Source organism: Protomyctophum parallelum (assembly GCF_964188405.1).
Source record: "Protomyctophum parallelum genome assembly, chromosome: 4".
NCBI classification, from domain to species: Eukaryota; Metazoa; Chordata; class Actinopteri; order Myctophiformes; family Myctophidae; genus Protomyctophum; species Protomyctophum parallelum.
In genome coordinates this window covers 52,310,059-52,335,058 of record NC_139700.1, presented here as the reverse complement: position 1 = coordinate 52,335,058, position 25,000 = coordinate 52,310,059, and the positions used below count along the sequence as shown (strand labels likewise).

The following is a 25,000-nucleotide window of genomic DNA, read 5'->3' as shown; positions in this document are numbered from 1 at the left end:
TTTTTTGAAGGGTGCTAGCCCCTACTATGCCCAGCTTTTGAGTGTTTGTGTAAACACAAACATTGTGTGACAGCCAGGGGTGCCCACACTTTTTGAGTGGTGCAACCACTCCAAGGAACAGCAATGTCCCAAACTATGTCCTAACCTGTGGCGCTATGTCCCGAGTACCAATAGGGGGTGCTGTTGCACCACTCGCTTCAGACTGGTCTGATTTTTTTACTTGAAAGCATAGGAGGCCTTCGCTATGTTTCACCAGTTTCAATTGAAACGGGCCTCCACCCTCAGGGGGGCCTCCAAGCTCCAACTGAACGTCAGGCTTCAGTCAACCCCCCCCCCCCACTCTTGGCCCTCTCACTCACTGCCTTGCTCTCTCCCACAATGTTAAGTTACACCTATTTTATTTAAATAACATGGTAAAATGTGCAGCATTGGGAGGTAAAGAGGAGACACTTTAATTGTGAAGGGACGACAGGATGAGGAGAGGTGCTAATTGTCGAGAGTAACGGCTGCGTGTGATATTGAACTGTCAAACTATTTGTATCAATACGGCTGTATCAACAAAATAATGATGTCATAGGTATATGGAGGCCTCATATTTGGTCTTGAAACGGGCCTCCAGATTCCTAAGGCCGCCCCTGCTTGAAAGCTACTCTTAAAATGACCAGCTCAACAAAATCTACGCACCCAAAATATTAGTTTAACGTTGCTGAAAATAGTTTAACCCATTCTGAACGGGCACCCATTTTGGTGTCGGCATCATGTTATGCTTTAGCTATTGAAAAATAGCAGATCTACAAGCTCATATCGCGCCACCGAGTGGCGCGATACGAGCTTGTACGTCTGCTATTTTTGAAAAATCGAAGAGCGACTGACATTTCTAGAATCTGATCTCAGGTCAGAATGGGTTCATCAGACCAGTGTGTGTCCAGTGGAAACCTCGTATGAATCTGATCTCAGGTCAGAATAGTTTAAAAGTGTACCCCTGAAAGGGCTTTGGAATAGCGGCACTGGCATTACAGTACATAATAAGACAATATAGGCCGGGGAAAATGGAATTGGTACGATTTAGTTTTGTAAAACTTTGTAATGCTTTGTAATGCTACTGACATTTGTGCCCTATTTTATGTCAATCAATGAAGTCACCATAATTCAAGTAACAGATGCCATTTTCCCCTTTTTTAATTATTATATATATTTTCTTAGGGCCATCTACTGGTTAGATCACGATCTACCAGTAGTGAGCGCCGCCCCTCACTACGCCCCCTCAAGTGAGCGCCCCTCACTTCACACAGGTGTGTGATTTTTTTCTATCATTATTCATACTGTAAATGTTTTCCATTCCAGAACAACAGTAATCCGGGCCAGGACTTGGTGAGAGCTCCGCCGGGTCTCTTGGCGTTGGACACCATGCACTACTTCTCCTCGCGCTACCCTGACGCCTACAGCAGGGTGAGCTATAATACACGTTCTGTATGGGAACCCCTTTTGGTGTTTATAGCATTATGTTGTGCTTTAGCTGTTGGAAAAATAGCAGATCTACAAGCTCATAGCGCGGCACTGAGTGCCTGAGTTGGAGAGAGGGGAGTTGCACCACTCATTTTTTAAATCATGAAAATGTGGCGCAAATCTTTGAATATATATTCTTTCAGAGCGAACGTTTTTAACTCAAATCTTTGCTTCTAGGGGGTCCCTGGAACAACATATTTTCAGATGGGGGTCGGCGGCCAATTACAGATAATCTTTGGGGGTCCTTGACATGAAAATGTTTGAGAACGACTGACATAGAAACATGAGGTTTATCAGAAAACTGTCTAGACATTCGTTCCCAGGTCTAAAAGGGATAACATGTTAATAATAATTACTACCCTGACGCCTACAGCAGGTTGAGCTATAATAATATGTTATCATTCATTACTATCCTGACGCAAAGGAGGGTTTAAGAAGCTCTATATACGAGAATTATCGAACCTGCCTTAGTTTGTATTACATTAAATTAAATGTAATAATGGAGGCCTGTGATCGGGCTGACATCCTGTCATACATCATAGATATGTCATTGACGACTAGCGTCATACGATGTCAAAGCACATTCTGACCACGTCCTTCCCAGATATGGATCAGATAGGTGTCATTATTAGACCCACAAGAAGAAAAAAATAAAACTAAAAGTGGTAACTGCAACACTGCAATTTCCAGAGTGGATAATAAAAGTCAATTGAATCTGAATATCTTTTTACTGTACAGAATGTAAAGTATGATCCCATCTCTCTGTTCTCCTCCTCATCAGTTCGTCCTGGAGTACAGAACCTTTTTACTGTAAAATAATGTAAAGTATGATCCCATCTCTCTGTTCTCCTCCTCATCAGTTCGTCCTGGAGTACAGAACCTTTTTACTGTAAAATAATGTAAAGTATGATCCCATCTCTCTGTTCTCCTCCTCATCAGTTCGTCCTGGAGAACAGAACCTTTTACTGTACATAATGTAAAGTATGATTCCATCTCTCTGTTCTCCTCCTCATCAGTTCGTCCTGGAGTACAGAACCTTTTTACTGTACATAATGTAAAGTATGATCTCATCCCTCTGTTCTCCTCCTCATCAGTTCGTCCTGGAGAACAGAACCTTTTTACTGTACATAATGTAAAGTATGATTCCATCTCTCTGTTCTCCTCATCAGTTCGTCCTGGAGTACAGCATCTTTTTACTGTACATAATGTAAAGTATGATCCCATCTCTCCGTTCTCCTCCTCATCAGTTCGTCCTGGAGAACAGAACCTTTGTACTGTACATAATGTAAAGTATGATCCCATCTCTCCGTTCTCCTCCTCATCAGTTCGTCCTGGAGTACAGAACCTTTTTACTGTACATAATGTAAAGTATGATCCCATCTCTCCGTTCTCCTCCTCATCAGTTCGTCCTGGAGAACAGAACCTTTTTACTGTACATAATGTAAAGTATGATCCCATCTCTCCGTTCTCCTCCTCATCAGTTTGTCCTGGAGAACAGAACCTTTGTACTGTACATAATGTAAAGTATGATCCCATCTCTCCGTTCTCCTCCTCATCAGTTCGTCCTGGAGAACAGAACCTTTTTACTGTACATAATGTAAAGTATGATTCCATCTCTCTGTTCTCCTCCTCATCAGTTTGTCCTGGAGAACAGAACCTTTTACTGTACATAATGTAAAGTATGATCCCATCTCTCTGTTCTCCTCCTCATCAGTTTGTCCTGGAGTACAGAACCTTTTTACTGTACATAATGTAAAGTATGATCCCATCTCTCTGTTCTCCTCCTCATCAGTTTGTCCTGGAGAACAGAACCTTTTTACTGTACATAATGTAAAGTATGATCCCATCTATCTGTTCTCCTCCTCATCTGTTCGTCCTGGAGTACAGAACCTTTTTACTGTACATAATGTAAAGTATGATCCCATCTCTCTGTTCTCCTCCTCATCTGTTCGTCCTGGAGTACAGAACCTTTTTACTGTACATCAGGGCTGCAACTAACGATTATTTTCATAATCGATTCATCTGCCGATTATTTAAACGATGAATCGATGAATCGGATTATGACACTTATTTAGCTATCACCTTAAAAATATATTATAGGTTATTTTAGACATGTTCTAAAAGATATATAATTCATTCAAAATTTTATTTGATTAGCTGCTGATTAGGCTGCTATTCAAATAAAAGAAAAAAACTAAAATGTATTTAATTAAAGCAACTCATGGTGTCTGATAAATTGCAAAAAACTAGTGATTAGTTGCCGATTCGATGAATCGATTACTAAATTAGTTGACTACTAATTGAATAATCGATTCGATTACGATTAATCGATGAATCGTTGCAGCCCTACTGTACATAATGTAAAGTATGATCTCATCTCTCTCATCAGTTCGTCCTGGAGAACAGAACCTTTTTACTGTACATAATGTAAAGTATGATCTCATCTCTCTCATCAGTTCGTCCTGGAGAACAGAACCTTTTTACTGTACATAATGTAAAGTATGATCTCATCTCTCTCATCAGTTCGTCCTGGAGAACAGAACCTTTTTACTGTACATAATGTAAAGTATGATCTCATCTCTCTCATCAGTTCGTCCTGGAGAACAGCAGCCGGGAGGATAAGCATGAGTGTCCGTTTGCCAGGAGCAGCATCCAGCTGACCCTCATCCTGTGTGAGATCCTCCGCATCGGAGAGCCACGTAAGAGATCATAGAACCATAATAACTAGATCCTCTGCATCGGAGAGCCACGTAAGAGATCATAGAACGATAATAACTAGATCCTCTGCATCGGAGAGCCACGTAAGAGATCATAGAACGATAATAACTAGATCCTCTGCATCGGAGAGCCACGTAAGAGATCATAGAACGATAATAATATAATAATAATCATCCTGTGTGAGATCCTCCGCATCGGAGAGCCACGTAAGAGATCATAGAACGATAATAATATAATAATAATCATCATCCTGTGTGAGATCCTCCGCATCGGAGAGCCACGTAAGAGATCATATAACGATAATAATATAATAATAATCATCCTGTGTGAGATCCTCCGCATCGGAGAGCCACGCAAGAGATCATAGAACGATAATAACTAGATCCTCTGCATCGGAGAGCCACGTAAGAGATCATATAACGATAATAATATAATAATAATCATCCTGTGTGAGATCCTCCGCATCGGAGAGCCACATAAGAGATCATAGAACGATAATAATATAATAATAATCATCCTGTGTGAGATCCTCTGCATCGGAGAGCCACGTAAGAGATCATATAACGATAATAATATAATAATAATCATCCTGTGTGAGATCCTCTGCATCGGAGAGCCACGTAAGAGATCATAGAACCATAATAATATAATAATAATCATCCTGTGTGAGATCCTCTGCATCGGAGAGCCACGTAAGAGATCATATAACGATAATAATATAATAATAATCATCCTGTGTGAGATCCTCTGCATCGGAGAGCCACGTAAGAGATCATATAACCATAATAATATAATAATAATCATCCTGTGTGAGATCCTCCGGATCGGAGAGCCACGTAAGAGATCATATAACCATAATAATATAATAATAATCATCCTGTGTGAGATCCTCTGCATCGGAGAGCCACGCAAGAGATAATATAACTATAATAACTAGAACTGCACTCTGTCGAGTGCACACTTGCTTGTTGCACACTAGTAGGCCACTAGTAGTTGGCCATAAATGGCCAACTAGTACTAGTACAAGTACTTTCGACCAAGTATGCATACTTGCTTGTTGCACACTAGGGCGCAAGCAGAGCACGCAAGTACTTTCGACCGCTACAAACTGTCAAATCTCAGTAATGACTACTTGTGCCTGATACGGCAGTGGTGCCAGATTACATACATGTATACATATAGGAGCATTACTTTTAATCCTCCCAACACTAAAACATATCGTCATTACGTCACCATCGAAAACCAATTACACTCTGGCATTGGGTCCTTTAATCCACATATTTTTTACGTCATCATTGAGAGCTAGTTATACATATACTATATATGTATATGTTGCTGGGACGGTGCATACGCATCAAAATGGGCGGGACGGCTGGAACGGTGCATACGAGTCCCGGGCGAAACTAGTACTTGCGCGCTCTGCTTGCGCAAGTAATAACTAGAACTGCACTCTGTCGAGTGCCTACTTGCCCAATGCCTAGCTTTTGTCCACTCCCCGCCCGTCTCAAGTTTTGCCATTGACGCTGAACGGGGAAATGACGTCAGAATTAGGTCAAATGTCCGCTAAATATGACGTAAATGAAACATCAAAATACTAATTGACATTTAAGGGAAAATTTACATCATATGTAAACGAGCAAATCAGCTAACCAATCACAGGCAACAGGCATTCTGATTGGCCAGTATGAGATTCATGATGATGTATGATAATTTGACGTAAATTAAACATCAAAACATGAAACGCTGTTGACATTGAAGGAAAAACTAAATCAGAAGACCTCATTACCAAGGGAAGAAAAACAACATGTATTTTGTATTAATGATGTGAGCGAAAAGATGCTACATTCCACAGCAGAAGACGTTCAGAGAGACGAATTATATGATGGAAAACACACCAATGAGATCTGCAATATGTTAGTTGATAAGAAATTCTTATTTATTTGTAACCTAGAAAATAATTAGAATACGAATTCAGTTATTCAGTTATAAGTCCATTGCGACAGAAGTAAAATAATTATCAGAACAAGATTTACTTTACGTAGAAGAAATGAAAAGTGACTCGCCTTAAATGAACAAACCATTATAAGTTTTTTTTTCTTTTTTTTTATCATTTAACAGCAGCTCATTGGACACTGTTTGTCAGTGTTGATGAATACAGTCAACTAAATCAGTGGTTCCCAAAGTGGGGTCCGGGGACCCCCAGGGGTCCTTGAGGGAGTTCCAGGGGGGACCCCAACTAAATAGATAGTTTGGAACCAAGTGGACCCTTATGGGTCTGTAACTCAGAGTGTACAAATGGAACCAAATGGACCCTTATGGGTCTAACTCTGAGAGTTACAGACTCTCAGAGTTAAATTAACATTGATTTTACAATATAAATCGGGGTCCCAGAGATAGAAATGCCCTTAAATGGGGGTCCGTAGAAAACATGCATTTGACATAATGCATGTCAAACTGCGGGTCCTTGAAATTAAAATGGTTGAGAGTCACTGCTAGAGACGTACAAATCTTCTCTTATGGGGGTCCCTGGCATATATTTTCTAATGGGGGTCCACAGGGCTAATGAGTGTCAATTTGGGGGTCCTTGACATGAAAAGGTTTGGGAACCACTGAACTAAATGTCATGAAATATTGTCGGCCACATCATTCTGTAGCTCCAGATATTATCGAGGGGTGCTAGCCTTACGTCTTACACAATCATTAGATTCCCATTGACAGTGAATGGAGAATTTACAGTCATACAGTGTCTGAGGCAAATCGACATGTTATGTCATGATGATGTACGATGATAAGATCGCCCCTCACTTCACACGGGTGTGATGTTTTTTTATGAATACGTTTTAGGTCCGGTTAGGGCGTAAAATGTGCGCAAAATGTGTGCTAATAGGGTTGGATGAGGTCGGGTCAACAGGCTGTCTCCATGAGGTCATGTAGAGTTGCTGGCCGGCTCCATATATGCAGATCTAGTCCAGCAAAGCACGGTCAGGACCTGGACGAATTAGTGACGTCTCTATTGGGGCCAGATCAGATCAAACCAAGACTAGTCACATCTGTCCCAGAATATCACCTGATTTCAACCAACATAGATTCTGCCCACTTACGGCCAAGCTACACTGAGCGTGTGTGCGTTTGACGTAAGCGCACTGCGCGCACAAAGTATGCGTGCGAAATGCCCCGTGGCTACACCAGATCTGTGGCGCGCGGCAGATTTGTGCGGGACCTTCCGGGAGGATTTATAGATGCGCGCGCATGGGGGCATATGCACGTAAAACAATTAGAACCGATCCTATTTTTAGAGCACGCGTAGGATGGCCCGCGGTGTCCGTGCGTCTGGTGTAGCTGGTATCATTGACATATATTGGTCCTATCCAAACGCACTGTACGCGCGCAGTAAACACGCGCAGTAAACGCATACGCACACGCGCAAAATGTCCTGGTGTAGCTTGGCCGTAAGACAGAGAGAGGCCAGATCAACTTGTCATATCATAACTAGTCAGATCTGGCCCAGAATAAACTACCGTATATTTATTGTAACTGGTGAAAATGTCTTGGAAATGACGTAAAAGATCATCCCCATAATGGGCTGTGATATCTGGCCTAGTCCTCGTCGTCGGCCTTGGTGGTGGCTGCGTTCCGCGTGTAGACCGTCTGGGCCCGGTGCTTGACCACGGCTCTGATCAGCCCTTTGTCCAGCAGCTCCTGGAGGGCCCGGCCGGCCAGCGAGACGCACACCCTCAGGCGCTCGGACACCACGGCGGGGGTGATGAGGCGGTAGTTTGGGACCTCCTTGTAGAGCTTGCCGTAGGTGGCGGCGTCGAAGAGAACGGCGTTGTTCAGCTTGTCCCTGGTCTTCCCCTTGGACCACTTCTTCTTCTTGGCCTTGGTGCTGCTGCTGCTGCTGTTGGCTCCTCCTCCGGACTTCTGGGCCTGGGTTTTGGACCGACCGCCGGCCGGGTCCTTCTTCTTGTCGGGTTTGGGCGCCATGTTTCACTCCTCGTCGTCGTCGTCGGTCGAGATGTTGGAAGTGAGAAAAGAGAAAGATGCGGTGGCCGTTTTTATTTATTATAGCACTGTGATGTCACTGTGATGTCACTGCTATGACATGGTATTGATGATGACGTCAGGGGTCATGTCCATGTATGGGCATTTGAACTTTATTTAGGCAACGTTTGGGTCAAAGACCTACTTCAGGCATCTCTGATGCAAGTGCAGACGGACAGCTAAAGTATAACATAATGTCTTAACCCATTCTGACCTGAGATCAGATTCATACGAGGTTTCCACCGGACACACGCTGGTCTGACGAACCCATTCTGACCTGAGATCAGATTCTAAAAAATGTCAGTCGTTCTTCGATTTTTCAAAAAATAGCAGACCTACAAGCTCGTAGCGCGCCACTCGGTGGCGCGATATGAGCTTGTAGATCTGCTATTTTTCAATAGCTAAAGCATAACATGATGCCGACACCAAAATGGGTGCCCGCCTGCCCGGTCAGAATGGGTTAAAGCACAATCTAGTTATTTTAAGATGAAACCGAAAGAGTAATAAATTAGTAAGTGTTCAAACTAGCAATTTTCTATGAAAAACCAGTATTAGTCATGCATCCATATATGGTCACACCTTGTGACATCACGTCTCCATATATGATCACGCGTCCATCTCCATATATGGAGCTGACCTGTTCTGACATTCCATATGTTGATCCCTCCCCACCCGTCCTTCCTCTTCGATGTCTCCCTTTTGACTGATACCGGTCCATTCAAACTCTAGACGGGCCTGTTGACTGATACCAGTCCATTTAAACTCTAGACGGGCCTGTTGACTGATACCTGTCCATTCAAACTCTAGACGGGCCTGTTGACTGATACCTGTCCATTCAAACTCTAGACGGGCCTGTTGACTGATACCTGTCCATTCAAACTCTAGACGGGCCTGTTGACTGATACCTGTCCATTCAAACTCTAGACGGGCCTGTTGACTGATACCTGTCCATTTAAACTCTATAGACGGGCCTTTTGACTGATACCTGTCCATTTAAACTCTAGACGGGCCTTTTGACTGATACCTGTCCATTTAAACTCTATAGACGGGCCTTTTGACTGATACCTGTCCATTTAAACTCTATAGACGGGCCTTTTGACTGATACCTGTCCATTTAAACTCTAGACGGGCCTGTTGACTGATACCTGTCCATTTAAACTCCAGACGGGCCTGTTGACTGATACCTGTCCATTCAAACTCTAGACGGGCCTGTTGACTGATACCTGTCCATTCAAACTCTAGACGGGCCTGTTGACTGATACCTGTCCATTCAAACTCTAGACGGGCCTGTTGACTGATACCTGTCCATTCAAACTCTAGACGGGCCTGTTGACTGATACCTGTCCATTCAAACTCTAGACGGGCCTGTTGACTGATACCTGTCCATTCAAACTCTAGACGGGCCTGTTGACTGATACCTGTCCATTCAAACTCTAGACGGGCCTGTTGACTGATACCTGTCCATTCAAACTCTAGACGGGCCTGTTGACTGATACCTGTCCATTCAAACTCTAGACGGGCCCGCCTCAAAGTTATTCGTGCAGACACCCTGTAGTACCTCAGAGCACCCCCTAGGGGTCCCCACCAGACCCCCCTGTTGAAGACTCCTGTGGAAAACCAGTGGTGGAAAAAGTACTCACATTTTGTACAGTAAAGTATCGATACTGCAATAAATAAATACTCTGTTAGAAGTAAAAGGAAATCAAATTTTACTTGAGTAAAATTGCTATTTTCAAAAAATATCTTTTGAAAATAGAAATGGCCATAATGTATACAGTGGGTATGAAGTGGGTAATGTATGTTTTGTAATAATAATCCAAATATACGGTGGAGTAAAAAGTAAAAAAATGTTTCTATCTGAGATGTAGTGGAGTAGAAGTAAAGGTATTGGAAATATTCAAGTACAAAAGTACAAATACCTCAAAATTGTACAGTAAATGTGCTTTAGTTATTTTACACAACTGTGTAAAACCATGGTCTGCTGTTCTGTTCCTGACATTATCAGGACACACACACACACACACACACACACACACATGAATACACACAATGATTAGTCTTTAGGGTGGTTGTGTTCCATTTGGTATCCTTCTCCTGTCACAGCAGCTCCCCAATCGTGCTGCTGTGTTTGCAGTGGGTGGCTCAGGGGTAGAGTGGCTGGATGGTAACCGCAAGGTTGCCAGTTCGAACCCTGTGGGCTCCCCCAGAGTTACTGTCGAAGTGTCCTTGAGCAAGACACTGAACCCCTAATTGCTCCTGATGTGCAGGTTGGTGCCTTGCATGGTTTCCGCTGCCATCGGTGTATGAATGTGTGTGTGTGTTTGGTTCACCCATTCTATGTAAAGCGTCTTGGATAAAGGCGCTATATAAATGCACCATTTACCATTTATTGTTGTACTTCACCCAGCGGATATGGGAGGTTTATTTTTGTTGTCATTAGTCATGTTTTCCAAACATCTCCGTCACAGCGTCAGAGACCGGCTCGGACTTCCATCCCAGTGTCCCTGGAATAACATATTTTCAGATGGGGGGGGGGGGGGGGGGGGGGTTGGCGGCCAATTGCATATATTTTTGGGGGTCCTTGATATGAAGATGTATGAGATCTACTGATCAAGAAACATAGGGTTTTTCAGAAAACTGTCAGGATGTAGAAGACATTTGTAGAGAATCTGATCTCAGGTCAGAATGGGTTAGCCCATTCTGACCGGGCACCCATTTTGGTGTTGGCATCGTGTTATGCTTTAGCTATTGAAAAATAGCAGACCTACAAGCTCATATCGCGCCACCGAGTGGCGCGATACGAGCTTGTAGGTCTGCTATTTTTGGAAAAAATCGAAGAACGACTGACATTTTTAGAATCTGATCTCAGGTCAGAATGGGTTCGTCAGACCAGCGTGTGTCCAGTGGAAACCTCTTATGAATCTGATCTCAGGTCAGAATGGGTCAGTCATGTTTTCCATACATCTCCCGTCACAGCGTCAGAGACCGGGTCGGACTTCCACCCCATCTTCTTCAGCCAGGACCGGCTGGTGGAGGAGCTGTTCTGCGTCTGCATCCAGCTGCTCAACAAGACCTGGAAGGAGATGAGGGCTACGCAGGAGGACTTTGACAAGGTACCGCACCGTGTGTGTGTGTGTGTGTGTGTGTGTGTGTGTGTGTGTGTGTGTGTGTGTGTGTGTGTGTGTGTGTGTGTGTGTGTGTGTGTGTGTGTGTGTGTGTGTGTGTGTGTGTGTGTGTGTGTGTGTGTGTGTGTGTGTGTGTGTGTGTGCGTGCGTGCGTGCGCGCGAATTATCGCTATGTAACGGGTGCTTCGGTTGTTATTTAATTCACCCAACTTGTACCCGAGGATCACATCGTTCGAGACGCAAATATAGCTTGTTTTGAGCCAAAAAGAATAATCTGATATATTTACTATTCTTAAAACTGCGTTCCCATAAATAAGACAACGGAATTTTCATTTCAGATTTTTATTTCCGGGTTTTTTTCATATTAAAATAGGCATCAAAAGGCAAACTCAGCACAGAGGGCGGTTGGCCCGGGATGCATCAAAAGGCGCTATCGGCGCCGACTGAGTTAATGACTACACCCCCCCCCCCCCCCCCACACACACACACACAGAATTTACCTATTGACCTCGCAAACATCGATCGCTGCGGCCCTTCTTCTTCAGCGCAGGCCATTGTTTCCCCAAAACATTAAGGTTAATGAAGCCCTCTCTCTACAGTCGTAAACTCTCGGATGACCCTTTGACCTCTTGTGGAAGTGGACCCTGGTGTGGGGGGGGGGGGGGGGGGGGTAGGCCTTTGTGCCCCCCGGCCTGTGGCCTCCCTTCCCAGGCAGCACTGGGGCAACTAGGACAAAGGAGGGGCATTAGGGGCGGACAAAGAGAAGCGTGGTGGGCGGCAAAAAAAAATCAGAGGGGCAGAAAGACAATGGTGCAAAGTGACATCAGCAATAACAGCTAGGACTGGACCACAACACAGAAAACCTCTGGAAACTGAGCTAGGACTGGACCACAACACAGAAAACCTCTGGAAACTGAGCTAGGACTGGACCACAACACAGAAAACCTCTGGAAACTGAGCTAGGACTGGACCACAACACAGAAAACCTCTGGAAACTGAGCTAGGACTGGACCACAACACAGAAAACCTCTGGAAACTGAGCTAGGACTGGACCACAACACAGAAAACCTCTGGAAACTGAGCTAGGACTGGACCACAACACAGAAAACCTCTGGAAACTGAGCTAGGACTGGACCACAACACAGAAAACCTCTGGAAACTGAGCTGGGACTGGACCACAACACAGAAAACCTCTGGAAACTGAGCTAGGACTGGACCACAACACAGAAAACCTCTGGAAACTGAGCTGGGACTGGACCACAACACAGAAAACCTCTGGAAACTGAGCTAGGACTGGACCACAACACAGAAAACCTCTGGAAACTGAGCTAGGACTGGACCACAACACAGAAAACCTCTGGAAACTGAGCTAGGACTGGACCACAACACAGAAAACCTCTGGAAACTGAAGAGAAGAGTGTGGGGGGGGGGGGGGGGGGGGGGTGATCAAGTGGAAACTGAAGAGAGGCGTGTGGGGGGGGGGGGGGGGGGGGGGAGGTGATCAAGTGGAAACTGAAGAGAGGCGTGTGGGGGGGGGAAGGATTGAATTGGAATCCTGACAAGTAACCTTTTTATTGAATTTTAAATGCATTTAGTTATAGTTATGTTAACTTTATATGAACTGTTAACATAACTACATTGGACACAAAAAGACAATACCATTTAAATACTAGTCATGAAGTAATTAAAGCATGAGGGCCACATTAAGTGAAGCCGGGGGCCGCATGTGGCCCCCGGGCCGCCAGTTGCCCACCCCTGTTTTAGACGCTAGCGTTGGCAATTCAAAAATAGAAGATGTACACAAGCTCACAGTGTGCCACTTTGTGCCACGCGTACGTGCAAGTGTTTTACATGTTTTTGGGGAAAATCTTGAAAGTTGGATAATTTTTTAATGCACTCTCTTCAGCACCTTATAGCAGTGGTTCCCAAAGTGGGTTCCGGGGACCCCCAGGGCAGGGGGTCCTTGAGGGAGTTCTAGGGGGCCCCCTGCAGCTAAATGATAGTCTGGAACCAAATGGACCCTTATGGGTCTGTAACTCTGAGATCGTACAAATGTGTACATTTGTACTCTCTCAGAGTTAAAATAACATTGATTTTACAATATAAATTGGGGGTCCCAGAGATACAAATGCCATTAACCCATTTTGGGCGGGCACCCCTTTTGGTGTTACGCTTTAGCTATTGAAAAATAGCTGATCTACAAGCTCATAGCGCGCCACCGAGTGGCACGCTAAGAGCTTGTAGGTCTGCTATTTTTTTTTAATCGAAGAACGACTGACATAGAAACATAGCTTTTTCAGAAAACTGTCAGAATGGGTTAAATGGGGGTCCGTAGACTAATGCATGTCAAACTGGGGGGTCCTTGAAATGAAACGGGTTGAGAATCCTGCTTTCATCTCTCTCTCAGCTATAAGGGGTCCTCAGCTAAGTCCCCTGCTGTTTAGAGGATGTGTCTCTCAGCTCTAAGGGGTCCTCAGCTAAGTCCCCTGCTGTATAGAGGATGTGTCTCTCAGCTCTAAGGGGTCCTCAGCTAAGTCCCCTGCTGTTTAGAGGATGTTTCTCTCAGCTCTAAGGGGTCCTCAGCTAAGTCCCCTGCTGTTTAGAGGAGGTGTCTCTCAGCTCTAAGGGGTCCTCAGCTAAGTCCCCTGCTGTTTAGAGGATGTTTCTCTCAGCTCTAAGGGGTCCTCAGCTAAGTCCCCTGCTGTTTAGAGGATGTTTTGATGGAGGTTTGCGTGTCACTTTCATGTCGGGCAGGACGGCTGCCTGTGATTAGCTGTTCCATTCCTCCCCTCGGCCAGTTAAACCCACCGTCAGTTGTGACCGTTAATTACTGACACCGACGCTACACACACACACACACACACACACACACACACACACACACTGCTGGCAGATGGTGTGTGTGCGCGTGTGTGAGTGCGTGCATGCGTCTGGTGGATCATTAACTTCCCCCTGAGATAATAATCCTCATCCTCTGCACACAGACACGCGCACACACACACACACACACACACACACACACACACACACACAGGGAGAGGGAGAACAGGGACAGCTGCCACTCACTCACTATCCTAACTGGCCAGCCTAGGGAGAGAGGGAGAGAGAGAGAGAGAGGTGTGTTTACCAAACAGAGCAGCTCAGTGTGCATCTCTTCATTCCCTGGACAGTCTACGTTGTGCATTCCATGTGTCTGGACATATATTTCTGGAAATACAGTTGTTGTGCTTTTAGGACACAAGATGGAGGTGAGACATTTATGTATACCGGTATTTGTTATTGTTATTTGTTTGTTTTTTGTGTCTGAGATTGAGTTCTCACCACATTCTAAATATAGTCCCCCAGCTTTGCAACAGTCTAGTTTTATTGAAATGTGCTGGAGTGCCAATTCCATTACGAATACAAACAAATATCAAACCTATTCAAACCATACGACTTTCTATCAGTGTTGTTTTCGTCGACTAAAACTAAAGACGAAAAATGTCCGTCGACTATACCTTTTTCCACTGACTAAAACTAAATGGAAACTAAATTAAAACTAAGTTGTGATGACTAAAACTAAGACTAAATAATATACTGACAATTTCGTCAACAAATAAAAACTAGACTAAAATGTTAGGAAGGGACTAGTGGACAAGAGATCCATTATAAGTCATTTTAAATTAGGTGCATGCTGAAAATAGCCGATCTACATCTGCTATTTTCAGCAAGTGAATAAACTGTCATTACAACGGCATCAAGGCCCACCAAAATACATTTTGTTCGACTAAATCAACTGTAGATTTAGTCGACTAAAATCTTATGATATTTAGACTAGACTAACACAAAAACATTCCAGGTGACTAAAACTAAATTAAAACTATTCGAGAGACTATGACTAAAACTAAAATAAACACTGCTGTCTATCTATCTGATCCAGGTGTGCCTTCGACCTTCGTGACGACCACAGAATAGTATTGCATTATAAGTTGGAGCTAAATGACTTCACAAAATCAGCATCTGTCTCTCAGACTACAAGTTGTCTCTCCATCTTGGCCAAGCGGCCTCGATACTCGTTAGTGCAAACCAAAGTCTCCTGGGTTCAGACGGAGTGCTAATAAAAGGAAGTCATCGACAAAGTACAGACACTCCTGGTCAAATATTACTCAAGTGAAAGTTGCTCTGTCAAAAGTGTGCTTCGTTCATGATGTACTTTATCCCAATTCCTCTAAATGTACGCATATGTAATTATCTTATCGTTTATTGTGGAAAAAAGAAAACACTCATATTTAAATAAAACAATGATCGTGGAATTGTCCTGAACAGGACACCAGGAGTCTATGGGTGCGTTTGGAAATGCCCACCGGGAATGTGCTCAGTTTTTTTTTTGAGTGTGCTGGGCTGGGCGGCGACCTCATAGAGCGCACTGTGTCTTGTTTACGAACAAGTCTGACCAGTTAAAACAACAAAACAAACAACACTCCTTCCTGTAACATGGAAAGGTAACTCATTAGCCTACCTGCTGTTGGTCTAGTGACTAGTCTACTCTGCACGTTGATGCGTGTGCAAATGATAAAGCTCTTAAAGGACCAATTTCACCGCCGGGGAGCGCTCCAGACACTGCAGTGACGCACGCACGCTTTGGACAACGCGCAACTTCTGAGTATAGGTCAGTGCGGGCATCTCGGCACATCCGGCGCGCAGCGCACTAGATCTTTGAGCGACAACGATTTATTTAAAGACGTTTACGCCGCGGACAAAGCCAACTCGAGTTGTGGCAAATCATGACAATAAAGTAAACACATTGTTTTGGGGCTGATCAAATAATTAGAAAGGAGGAGAAGAAAAAAAAGGCAGGATACAACACTTTTTGTTTTGTTTTTCTTCTTACAAATTGTTTGATTTTCTCAAAACAATAACTTTATGCGTACTTTATGCTTTCACATACTGTAGTGTATTTCCGAACGCACGCAATGTAGCCTTATTTTTATTATTATGATTTGTATGTAAAGGAATAGAGAACACTTTGGAAAATGGTCTGAATTTCATAAGGTAATAATGTATACGTGCCTGAACACAACAGAGCATAGACTTCTCAGGTACCACGACTCTGTGTCTCAGAACCATAAATAACATGAGTTCTGCTGGGTGTGTGTTGGTGTTGGTGATGCCACTGCTATAGTCTTTCATATGGATTTATTCAAACATCGATCACTCTGACCCACATGCGACGAGAGGGAGCTATAGATGTTATGCATGCACACACAATAGGGCATTCACTTATAGTGAATGCCCTTTTGTGTGTGTGCATGCATAAAAGTTGCCTAGTTTACTAGTCGACTAGGTGTTTAACTATCTATTATGTAAAAAATAAAAATAAACGTTTTATTATAATAATTATTCATTTAAAAACGGTGTATTGGTAACTATAATCTAGCTGATTTTGAGGCCTACAAAAACAGGTTGTTTTACTAGTCAACCAGTACCAAGGAGGTCAACACACACACACACACACACACACACACACACACACACACACACACACACACACACACACACACACTTTGACTTAGGTTCTTGTTTCTGTTGTCTAATAGTCTAAACATCACTAAAAACCAGTCATGCAGAACACACACACACACACAAACATCACTAAAAACCAGTCATGCAGAACACACACACACACACACACACACACAAACATCACTAAAAACCAGTCATGCAGCACACACACACAAACATCACTAAAAACCAGTCATGCAGAACACACACACACACACACACACACACACACACACACACACAAACATCACTAAAAAACAGTCATGCAGAACACACACACACACACACACACACACACACACACACACACACACACACACAACAGCAGTAAAAGAAAGTTAAAAAAAAGGACAAATCACGATCTGCAATGTGTGAAACAACGTAAAAGCTGCCTCTCTCACACTATAGCGCTACCTACTGTAGCACAATTAGCACAATCTGTAAAATTATGTTTTGGTGTCATATACTCTTTAAAGTTCTTCATACAGCCAACAGAAAATGCACAGATTGAGGTTTTAAGCCTTAATTTGCTTTGATTAAATGTCAGAGACCAGCAGGGTTTAATGGAAGACGCTCTTGAACGTGTATTCCACTGCTAGTTTGCAAGTACTCCTTGATAATTATTAAAATAAAATGTGATATAAATGTGACTTTACGGATTCAGTGGTAGTGTTTTAAGTTAGGAGAAAGGATGACATGTCTATGTACTACAGGCTGCAGTACTAGTCATTTCAACCACTTGTCACTGTGCTTTGTATACTGTGAAATGTTTTCTCTGCATTTAAGCTATCCTAAGCTCTCCCCCCCCCCCCCCCCCCCCAATGTTATCAAAGTTTGTGTGTTTGATAATTAAGAAGTTTGTTTCAGAACCCATGATCGTTATGTTTTCATTATTAAATAGCTTAACGTAGTTTGTAAACGAAGTAGTGTTTTTGTATTTCTTTTACACCCTTCGGGAGGGTGGAGACATGCTTTAACGTGTCAAAGGCAGCCAACAGTACATTTACATCTGCAGTTTCTGTGTGGCTACTGGCTATTGTTCTCAGGTTTCAGCTGCAGAAGCTAAATGGGGAGTTTGGGGAGTAGTGTGAAATTGAGTGACAGAACTCTACTTATTAAGCCCTGGCTAAAGTATGTGTGTAATAATGTAATAAATTACCAAAACATTCATCATTATTAGACATACAGTACATAGTATTTATAATGATAAATGCGTAAAATCTTTTTTTTATTAGGATTTATATATTTTTGTGCTTGTTTTGGCTGGTTTTTCGAGGGGAGATTTGACTTATTTATCTCGCAAAAGTTGGCTTGTATTTGGGTTGTGTTCGGAGGTGGGTTGGCTTATTTCTCTCATGGGAGATGGCAACACTGCTTACCTGACTGCCAGTTTGAGAGCCCGTTACTCACATTCTTGGTTTAAGAGGTTTATTATTCCAATAAGCACATCTTCAAATATGTTCTGATCACATCATTTTAAAGCTCACATTCTGTACTTTCATAATCTGTAAAAAGAAGATTTTAACAATGGATACTTGTGTCCTAAAGCAATGGTTCTCAACCTGTGGGTCTGAAGAAGAACTTTTAAGTCATTTTTAATACCTCGGAAAGAAAAGAAAAGCACCCCTAACAAATCAACACACAATCCGGGAGCTACTGTACCTCTGTGTCTCATTAGTTGTTGCTATAAATGTAGCAACATTAAACGGCAAGCCCAAATAGGCAACTATACTTGTTTAGTGACTTTATAGAAAAAACAAGCCCCAACGTTGCTTATAATAAGCACAGACATGGCAACACTGATTACAGTATTTTCCATTCCTGATCTAACGTGTGTGTGTGTGTGTGTGTGTGTGTGTGTGTGTGGTGTGTGGTGTGTGGTGTGTGTGTGTGTGTGTGTGTGTGTGTGCGCTCCATCAGGTGATGCAGGTGGTGCGTGAGCAGATCACCAGGACCCTGTCCAGTAAGCCCACCTCTCTGGAGCTCTTCAAGAACAAGGTGAACGCTCTGAACTACAGCGAGATCCTCAAGCTGCGGCAGACGGAGCGCCTCCACCAGGAGGAGACCCTCGCCCCGCCCGTTCTGTGAGTGGCAAGAACACTAGAACACTAGCCTGGGGAGCGTACCGTTTCACTAGAACACTAGCCCCTAGGGGTACTTGAGGGAGTTCCAGGGGGTACCTAGCTCAATTAGACGTAGTTAGGAACCAAATGGACCCTTACTTATGGGTCTGTAACTCAGAGAGTGTCCAAATGGAACCAAATGGACCCTTACTTATGGGTCTGTAACTCAGAGAGTGTCCAAATGGAACCAAATGGACCCTAACAGGTCCATTTGGTTCTTTGGTCCGTAGCATAATGCGTGTGAAACTGCGGGTCCATGAAATTAATATGTTTCTGAATCACTGCTAGAGCCGTACAAATCCTCCCTTATCGAGGTCACTGGCATATAGTCACTGGCCAGAACGTTCCACCCCTATGGAATGGACCTTTATAGGCGGTGGTTTGTCCTGCCATGGTGCTGTGCTGTTACAATGTAAACACCACTGGCGTATTGTCACAATATGCCGACTGTCCATCCAAATTATTCAGTGGTTTCGGGTGGAAAAAACCCAAAACGGTTAAATCATTCAAAAGTGGCAGGTCGAGGAGCTATCAGCTACATTTACCCATCCTATAACAACTAGGAGCAGTCAGCAGTGAGCAGCTTTTTCTGTCAGTGCTCCATTTGATTGGAACGAACTCCAAAGGTCCCTAAAAATCAGATCACTGCCTTCCCTATAGGTCAATTCAGGGAAAGGATTTCTAGCACTTTAACTCAACAATGTAACTGTTTTAATTGATTCTCATCTCATCTATTATAGTTATTTTTAGCTTTGGACACTTTCTGTTTTACAATTCATATATTTTTATATTGCTGTATTTAGTGTATGTTGTTGATTTTGTGTTTTTGTATTTTCGGCTACATTGAAAATGAGGGCCTGCCTCTCAATTGTACTCCCAAGTTTAAATAAAGGTTATGATGAGCTTATGGCCAATGGCCGATCACATCTTCACACGATGAAGTAGGGCGTTAATTTATGAACAAACACAAGATGTTAAAATATGGAGGTACGACGTTTCTGCCGGACGTGTGCCTGCATGTGCGTTAAGGCTGCACAATATATCGTTATCGTATCGTATCGTTAGCGAGGTATGAACATGCACAATATCAGTATCGCAAAAAGGCAACGGTATCGCAATATAGATATATCGTCGACATATGGATATATCGTCCACTTCTAAAGCCAGCCCTCTGTTTTAGCCTGTGCCCCTCGGAAAATAAACCATCACTCCGTTTGTCCCTCTGTCCTGCACACACGAACACGCACACACTAGGGCTGCACGATATATCGTATCGTATCGATATGGAGATATCTGCCATATATATCGTGATATGAATTATATCGTATCGATATCGAGATATCTGCCATATATATCGGGATATGAATTTTTGTCCATATCGTGCAGCCCTACTGTGCGTGCGTGCAAGTGTATGCGTGCGTGCGGGTTCCGATAACTTGGGATGCCCAAAGAGGAGGCCAGAAGGCTGGCAGAGTATTGTTCTGTCTCTGCTGTAACACATATGGCGGAGACGCTGCTGCTACTTATACCCATAGATAGAGTACTGGGTGACATGCCTTCGTAGCATGAAAACACATGCCATGGTTTTGTAAATGTAACCTTACTGCACTATAATATGTGTTTCCTTGTATGCATCTCCTTTGTGTGTGTGTGTGTGTGTGTGTGTGTGTGTGTGTGTGTGTGTGTGTGTGTGTGTGTGTGTGTGTGTGTGTGTGTGTGTGTGTGTGTGTGTGTGTGTGTGTGTGTGTGTGTGTCTGTGTCTGTGTCTGTGTCTGTGTCTGTGTGTGTGTGTGTGCCCAGTGAGCTGAAGGAGCGTTTGAAGCCGGAGCTGTTAGAGTTGATTCGCCAGCAGAGACTCAACAGGCTGTGTCAGGGAACGCTGTTCAGGAAGATAAGCAGTCGACGCAGACAGGGTAACACGCACACACACACAGACACACATGCACACACAGACACACACACACACACACACACACACACACTCGCACACACACACACATGCACACGCCACGCACAGATAGATAGATAGATCTTTATTTGTCATTGCAACGTGTACAACGAAATTAAAAGTGCCAACCAATCAGTGCATCATATCACAAAACAACATACTGTACAAGCTAAAACAAAAACACACATGACTTCTTGTTATTGCACAACCCCAGCAGCACTAATTAATCGCACAACAAACCCTTATTGTACTTAAGATAGCAGAGATGCACAGACACACACAGACGGACACACACACACACACACACACTAAGGTTACCACAGTTTACTAAAACGAATACAATAAAAAAACATTTTATCCAACTAAAATAAGATAAAGAAAACGACACTGTATTTTGAGTGTTGACAAAACGAACGTGCTGTTTTTAGTCCTGTTATATTATATTTCATACATGTCTAGTATTTCGGGTAGATCCATCTTCCACTTTCTTAGCAGTGCCAGTTTTAACTGAATATTTCTTTGTCTTTTTTTTGTAAATTACAATAAAACATTGTTTTAAATTAACTAAAACAGCAAAAAACGCTTAAAAAAAAAAACTAATTTTCAAAAATGAAATCAAAAGTAATACAAAAAACTAGTGAAAACTTTCAACAAACCTATAATAACGTTTTGTGTGTTTTGGCGTCCCCTGCAGATAAGCTGTGGTACTGCAGGCTGTCTCCCAATCACAAAGTGCTTCACTACGGAGACGTGGATGAAGACGCAGACAGCCCACCAATAGAATCACTGCAGGAGAAGAGTGAGTTACTACCCACCAATAGAGCGTCGCAGTCCCGCCCCCTTTCATGACGACACCAGGCCCAGGAAATAATTCCCAATGCATTTTACTCATAGACATTTCAAAACTTCTTTATTTAAAGACCGTCGTACAAACCCAACTCGAGTCGTGACAACTCATGAAATTAAACACAATATGTTGGACCAAACAAATAATTACAAAAAATTACAAAATTACAATTACAAAAAAAGTGTTGTAACCTGTTTTCTTCTTCTTTCTAATTATTTTATTCGGCCCGAATTTTTTAGTTTTTTGTCATGATTTGTCACAACTCGAGTTGGCTTTGTACGAGGCTCAAAAGGTCTGTAAATAAATACTTTTTGAAACGTCTATGAGGAAAATGAACGGGGAATCATTTCCTGGGCCCTGGTAGGGGGCGGGACTGCGACACTCTAGAGAATCACTCCAGGAGAATTAGTGAGTGACCTGCCCTGGAATCATGGATACCATCTGTTCATTTATACTAAATTGTGCATTTATATAGCGCCTTTATCCAAGGCGCTTTACAGAGATTGTGCATTACATTCACCCATTCACACACGCATTCACACACCGATGGCAGCGGAAACCATGCAAGGCACCAACTAGCACATCGGAAGCAATTAGGGGTTCAGTGTCTTGCTCAAGGACACTTCGACAGTAACTCTGGGGGAGCCCGGGTTCGAACTGGCAACCTTACGGTTACCATCCAGGCACTCTACCCCTGAGCCACCGCCGCCGCCGCCGCCTTACTGTTTACTCCTAGCCTGGGTTCCAGCCTGATCGCCTGCGTTCTTCTGTGATTTGTCTCGTCACTTCGCTACTCGGTCTAGCCAGCCTCCTGTTTGTCTCATATTTCATAACGTCACATATAGAGGGATGACATCATCGCACCTGGAAGTTATGCGGGAATGCCCGCTGAGTGGCAAAAAACGACTTTCTGGTCTTGACAGCCCATTTTATCCAAACAGAAAAGTCCTGTCTGATTGCATTATCTGCAACGTTTTTGTTTCATAAGAATCCACCATAGAAACGTTATGAGCTATACTTTCTGTCAAGAAATGCCCTGCATTTGATTATTTATTAACCCATTCTGACCGGGCACACATTTTGGTGTTGAAAAAATAGCAGATCTACAAGCTCATATCGCGCCACCGAGTGGCGCGATACGAGCTTGTAGGTCTGCTATTTTTTGAAAAATCGAAGAACGACTGACATTTTTAGAATCTGATCTCAGGTCAGAATGGGTTAATCAGACCAGTGTGTGTCCAGTGGAAAACCTAGTATGAATCTGATCTCAGGTCAGAATGGGACATTTAGAAACAGCAGGACGGTTCTAGGTGAGGGGGGGGCGTGTCCTGATGGGAAAATCATGCATGTGCATACTCTCTATTACGTATCCACGTTGTTGCTGATACGTCGTCATCGGTAACAAGAAGACTCGCCCCGTTTCTGTTTTCCTCCCAGAATTTTCCCCAATGTGAGGGGTGGGAGAGGCTGGACAGCAGACGGCTGGACTTTGAATTTCTCTAACTATAAACTTTCATGACAGCAGAACAGCCTAAGTACAAATATAATTTATGAAAAGCTACTACATTGAAGTCTGTTCACAGAAGTTGTTGTAGGATATGTGGGGATTATCTGACGAGGTACCATTTGAGTGTGCAAAACCTTACATATACTAAATAATACTAAATTGTTTATAGGGTCAATATAAGTAAAATAATATAGCCTTTCTACAGGAGTATCTTTTTATATTTTTCCAAAAAGAATACAAACAGCCAATAGCATATTACAAAGTTATCCCCCTCACTGGTGACAATTCCGGGAGGAAAAACGGGCAAGCACCGGGTCGAGTCTTCCGGTATTCTCGTCATCAGCCAGCGCCACTAATCTGTCCAGGCTTTCTCACTGTTGAAAAGATTAGCGCCAGTTCGAGACTCGACAAAAAGTAAACACTAGTTTGATTCACTAGCAGTCCACTATGTCAGTACAAAAAAACCTGCCGCCTGTGTGGGGTGAGTTTAGTGAATGATGAAGTCTTTTATCATCCTGTGTGGGGTGAGTTTAGTGAATGATGAAGTCTTTTATCATCTGGTGAAAGAAATGCAAATGGCACTCCTTTCCATGCCATGCCGGAAGGCAGCGTTCAGGAGAATTGCTTTTGAAATCCATGTCGTACGGGTCGTCTCGACGGGTCTACAATTTGACCCTGACGACTGCTGTACTTTCTCTACTCTTCCTCTCTCTAATTGCCATTCATTTTCTTTCTTTCCTTCCTATCTCCTCTCAGTTCCCGTGGCAGACATCAAGGCCTTGTTAACGGGTAAAGACTGTCCTCACATGAAGGAGAGCAAAGGCAAACAGACCAAGGTGAGCACACTTCTCCTTCCACACTTCTCTATGCTATGATGACCTAAACTATGGCTAAATATATTGTCAACAAATTTAAGCTAGACTAAAACGTTAAAACTAGTAGAACTGCCTCCCCCTGGCCAGCCGGGGCGCCTGATGGAGGGGAAAGGAACTGGTCTCTAAACTGCCTCCCCCTGGCCAGCCGGGGCGCCTGATGGAGAGGAAAGGAACTGGTCTCTATACTGCCTCCCCCTGGCCAGCCGGGGCGCCTGATGGAGGGGAAAGGAACTGGTCTCTATACTGCCTCCCCCTGGCCAGCCGGGGCGCCTGATGGAGAGGAAAGGAACTGGTCTCTATACTGCCTCCCCCTGGCCAGCCGGGGCGCCTGATGGAGGGGAAAGGAACTGGTTGGAATAACGTGTTCCTTCCACGCGCTACGTCCAACCAGGGAAACTCCCCCCTGTCAGGTGTAAAGGAGCAACTTGGACACTCAGGCATGAAGGAAGCATGAGTTCAAGTCTGTTGCTCTCCCCTTGTCCCCCATATATGGGGACTAGGTTGGTGGAGGGTGTGTAGAGCCCAGGATCACATTAGATGATTGACACAGGGGTGAAAAATGGGTTACAAAATTGTGGGATAAAAAATATATAAAAAAGAAAAAAAGACTAGTAGAACTAAGACAAGTAAAATGTTATGCTTGGTTGCACACAGTGTCGTGCTCCGACAACGCATTATATAAAGTCATATGACCGTTAGTCAACTAAAACTAAAGCATTTTAGATGGCTAAAACTAAATCAAATGTAATCTAAAGACTAAGACTAAAAC

The 25,000-nt window shown here is 43.5% G+C and overlaps 3 protein-coding genes across 3 annotated transcripts in view; 1 reads left to right on the top strand and 2 right to left on the bottom strand.

Annotated features, from left to right (window-relative positions):
- Nucleotides 1–25,000, bottom strand: part of dyrk4 (dual-specificity tyrosine-(Y)-phosphorylation regulated kinase 4) — a 413,072-nt gene that overhangs the window by 207,686 nt on the left and 180,386 nt on the right. The window lies entirely within an intron of this gene.
- elmo3 (engulfment and cell motility 3) overlaps nucleotides 1–25,000 on the top strand; it is a 65,213-nt gene that overhangs the window by 37,592 nt on the left and 2,621 nt on the right. The window contains exons 13-19 of the mRNA XM_083762982.1: nucleotides 1,345–1,449; nucleotides 4,097–4,205; nucleotides 11,242–11,378; nucleotides 18,852–19,015; nucleotides 20,855–20,967; nucleotides 21,697–21,801; nucleotides 24,113–24,192. Of these exons, the coding sequence (XP_083619108.1) occupies nucleotides 1,345–1,449; nucleotides 4,097–4,205; nucleotides 11,242–11,378; nucleotides 18,852–19,015; nucleotides 20,855–20,967; nucleotides 21,697–21,801; nucleotides 24,113–24,192 (813 nt within the window). The remainder of the gene's footprint in view (nucleotides 1–1,344; nucleotides 1,450–4,096; nucleotides 4,206–11,241; nucleotides 11,379–18,851; nucleotides 19,016–20,854; nucleotides 20,968–21,696; nucleotides 21,802–24,112; nucleotides 24,193–25,000) is intronic.
- On the bottom strand, nucleotides 7,822–8,208 carry LOC310858000 (small ribosomal subunit protein eS25-like; the record flags this gene model as incomplete). Its single annotated transcript, XM_083764044.1, has 1 exon — nucleotides 7,822–8,208. One exon carries the CDS (start codon nucleotides 8,206–8,208, stop codon nucleotides 7,822–7,824), a length of 387 nt encoding a protein of 128 aa, XP_083620170.1.